We start from the raw sequence: 3,729 nt of genomic DNA, 5'->3' as shown, positions 1-3,729 counted from the left end.
ATAGGTGTATCAGATTCTCTGGTGGGCCTCTGTGTCTGTTTCCATGCTCAGAATCCATGTCCCCCAAAAACACCACCCTCAGGACCCCCAACCCCACCTCCCAAAGAAAAACACATGGAGAACTGAGAAGTGTCAAATATCAAAAGTTGGAATCGAATGCTCGGCCAGATTCTACAGCAGGGTTTGTTTGGGTATATTGTTGGATAAGACTCCCTGATTACAATCTTAATTTAAACATTACATTTTGACTCGATACTTTATAGTAACTATTATATTTATATCTTATTTTTGGCATGGAATACACAGACATGCAAAAAACTAAAAGTTACCACCAGCAGATGAACAGACAAAATGAAATTTACGGAACACAAACTAAAAAACTAAAGAAATTGAATTGAATTTTCTTCTGTTTCCTTAAACATTATGAAACAAATACCCACCTACATTGAACAGAAAGACAACATCTCAGAAGGTTCATAAAGAAACGGTTTTGGTTCATATTGCTTAATCATGATTTCATGATTTTTTTTTTTAGATATTACATAAAAAAAAAGATTAAAAGTTCTATTAATGTTTGCTTACCGCCTCTATATATATATATATATTTACGGGTTAAAGTTATAAAGAAAGGATGCAGTTATTTATTTTTGATAAATAAAAAAATCTCCTATCATTAGTGTCCGTGTGATCAGAAGCTGGAGGGTTTTTTCTCCCGGCCCTCCATGCTTCACTCCGGGGAGCCGCACTATTTTCTTCTGAGTTATATCCCGGTGCTTTAGGGAGGGTGGGAGCTGAGCTGAGGCCGGGCTGGTGCCCTCCTCTGTCACTCTGCCTGTCTCTCTCAAGTGTTATATATGTTTTATTCATATATATATATATATGTGTGTGTGTGTGTGTGTGTGTGTGTGTGTGTGTGTGTGTGTCTCTCTCTCTCTCTCTCTCTCTACTCACAGGACACAGCGCGGAGTGACTGGAGTTCATCATCCGCGTTTCTGAGCGTAATTGGCCCGAAGATTGACGCGGGAGTCCAGTGTTTGGCACGAGTTCCCGCGCAATTATATACTATTATGTATATGCAAATGAGGACAACGTCATGCGGAGGGGGAAAACATTTACTTGTGGTTTTTCTTGTGTCAAATGATCTAATTTAAGAGAGAGAGAGAGAAGTGTTAAGTGGGCCTGCTCTACTTTCTAATTGGACTCCTCCCTCCCCTCCGCGGTGCCCTCTAATTACCGCTCCCCGATATCTGGCTGAGAGAGAGGGAGAGAGAGGGAGAGAGAGAGAGAGAGAGAGAGAGAGAGAGGGGAGTAATTGATTGCCATCCAGTCAGCAATAACTTGTTACTGGTGGTCAATCGCTGCTGCTTTTGGTGCATCGCCGTCCACCGGATGGGTTCGGATCGCGCCTCGTCGTGCGTCACCCCGGAAAAGTGTCTCGGAGACGCGGAGGGACCGGACGTGAGAAGTGTCCCTGCGGCCGGAGACGCTCCTGTGATCCGAGCTGCGGATTATCTTACCTCTCCGTTCCCCGTCTCCAGGACAGCACTGTCTGCCTTGTTTTTTTTCTTTTCTTCTCACTCTTCACTGAACTATACGGTAAGGTGTGACCCTCCGCCGTGTGAGCCCGCCATGACCTCCAGGGACGACTCCAAATGTCCAGCGGTGCGCAGTCCGCTGGACCAGCTGCCGCCGCCGGCCAACTCCAACAAGCCGCTGACGCCTTTCAGCATCGAGGACATCCTCAACAAGCCGTCGGTGAGGAGGAGCTACTCCCTGAGCGGTGCGGCGCGTCACGTCTCCCCGGTAGAGAAGCTCTCCAGCCGGGCGATGCTCAGCCAGACCTCCCCGCTCTCCGCGCTGGAGGAGCTGGCCAGCAAGACCTTCAAGGGCCTGGAGGTCAGCGTGCTGCAGGCTGCCGAGGGTAAATCACTTGTTAATGTTTAATAATGGGAATTATATGCATGCTCACTATGTATACTGCTTTTGTAGTAGCAGTGGTTCCTTTTCTGGAAACGGGTTAAAGAAAAAAAACATAGAAGTTAAGGGAAAGAAACATGGGTGGGTAATTTTGTAATCATTTATAGTTGTTAGTAATTTAATTAGTCTTGTTATTGTATCCTGTAAGTCGCTTTGGATAAAAGCGTCTGCTAAATGACTGTAATGTAATGTATTCTAATTATTTGTGTTATTATTATCATTATTACATTACATTACAGTCATTATCCAAAGCGACTTACATATTAATATTAGTATTATCAATATTATTTGTGATTCCAGAAATATTCTGCAGCTTTTTTTGTGTAAAACAAAAGTGCAACAACAGTGGACCATTCAGTTTGTATTCGATTATTAATTTAGCACTAAATAAAGGTAAAATATTATTGCATTATTGCTCTTTTGAAATATAGCCCCAATTTAAAAGAAAAACGAAAATAGCTAAATAATAAAAAAACGATTAATTCATTTTTAAATCCACATACAATATAAATAGGCCTTATCATCATATCATATTTAAAATAGCATTTGAACTATTTATTATAAATAACAACTGTCATGCAGGAACAATGTGAGACCTTCATCTGATAATAAATCATACTGATTTAGCAAAAATAATGAAAAGTAATTCCGTTATTCTGCTTCAGCAGTTTTACTTGAGGGTCTCTGAAGTATTTGGTGAAACTTAGTGTTTTTTTTGGACGCAGGTGCTTTGCTTAAGGCTTCCATTTTTTGTTTTTCATATTTGACTCTTTTTCTCCTATAGGCCGGGACGGTCTGACGCTCTTCGGCCAGAGGAACAACCCGAAGAAGCGGCGGAAGTCCCGGACGGCCTTCACCAACCACCAGATCTACGAGCTGGAGAAGCGCTTCCTGTACCAGAAGTACCTGAGCCCGGCGGACCGGGACCAGATCGCCCAGCAGCTCGGTCTGACCAACGCGCAGGTCATCACCTGGTTCCAGAACCGGCGGGCCAAGCTCAAGCGGGACCTGGAGGAGATGAAGGCGGATGTGGAGTCCGCCAAGGTCACCGGCACCGTGGCCCTCGAGAAGCTCTCCAAGCTGGCCGAGCTGGAGAAGTGCGCGGCCGGAGGGATGACCCCGGGGGCCTCGGTCTCCTCCCGGCCTCAGGGAGACACCACCGAGGGCCTCGACTGCAGCAGAGCACGGGTGTCGCCTCCATCACCCGCATCTTCGTGGTGCACAGACCGGCTGAGCAGCAAGTGTTGCTCGGAGGATGAAGATGAGGAGATTGACGTGGATGACTAAAAAAAAAAAAAAAAAAAAAAAAAGTGAAGTGTCAAATAACGCGATGTTTGCGGACAGAAACTCTTTCTTCACGAGGTTTTCATCCTTTTTACGCACTGGACGTCACAGAGGATGAGCCAAGGGAGCAAACATGTGCAGGTGCTCATTCTGCTCACAATCACTGCAATACGTCACCGCATGTTTTCCATTTGATCGTGACGTCGATCGTGATTTTCCTTCTTCAAATTAATTTTTTTAATAAGTTGTTTTTTTCAGCTTTTTTTTTTTTTTCCATACATTCATCGTTCTGAAATGATAATCACATGCAGAACATGTGCTAATATCTTGAAATAAATCACGATTTTTAATATATTTATAATGCTTTGTACAACCCTTTAAGTGCCTTTAGGATATACAAGAACGTAAACAACTGTACAAATTGTAATGTAAACTATACTGACGATGTAAAAATATTAATAATAATAA

At 43.4% G+C, this 3,729-nt stretch overlaps 1 protein-coding gene across 1 annotated transcript; it reads left to right on the top strand.

Moving 5' to 3' along the window:
• Nucleotides 1-1,629: 1,629 nt before the first annotated feature.
• On the top strand, nt 1,630-3,264 carry lbx1a (ladybird homeobox 1a). The gene is made up of 2 exons (XM_054600661.1): nt 1,630-1,921; nt 2,762-3,264. Exons 1-2 carry the CDS (start codon nt 1,630-1,632, stop codon nt 3,262-3,264), a joined length of 795 nt encoding a protein of 264 aa, XP_054456636.1.
• Nucleotides 3,265-3,729: the final 465 nt, after the last annotated feature.

This window comes from Anoplopoma fimbria, chromosome 6, assembly GCF_027596085.1.
Source record: "Anoplopoma fimbria isolate UVic2021 breed Golden Eagle Sablefish chromosome 6, Afim_UVic_2022, whole genome shotgun sequence".
Lineage (NCBI taxonomy): Eukaryota > Metazoa > Chordata > Actinopteri > Perciformes > Anoplopomatidae > Anoplopoma > Anoplopoma fimbria.
The sequence above is the reverse complement of the archived record's forward strand: the minus strand, read 5'-3'. Positions and strand labels throughout refer to the sequence as shown.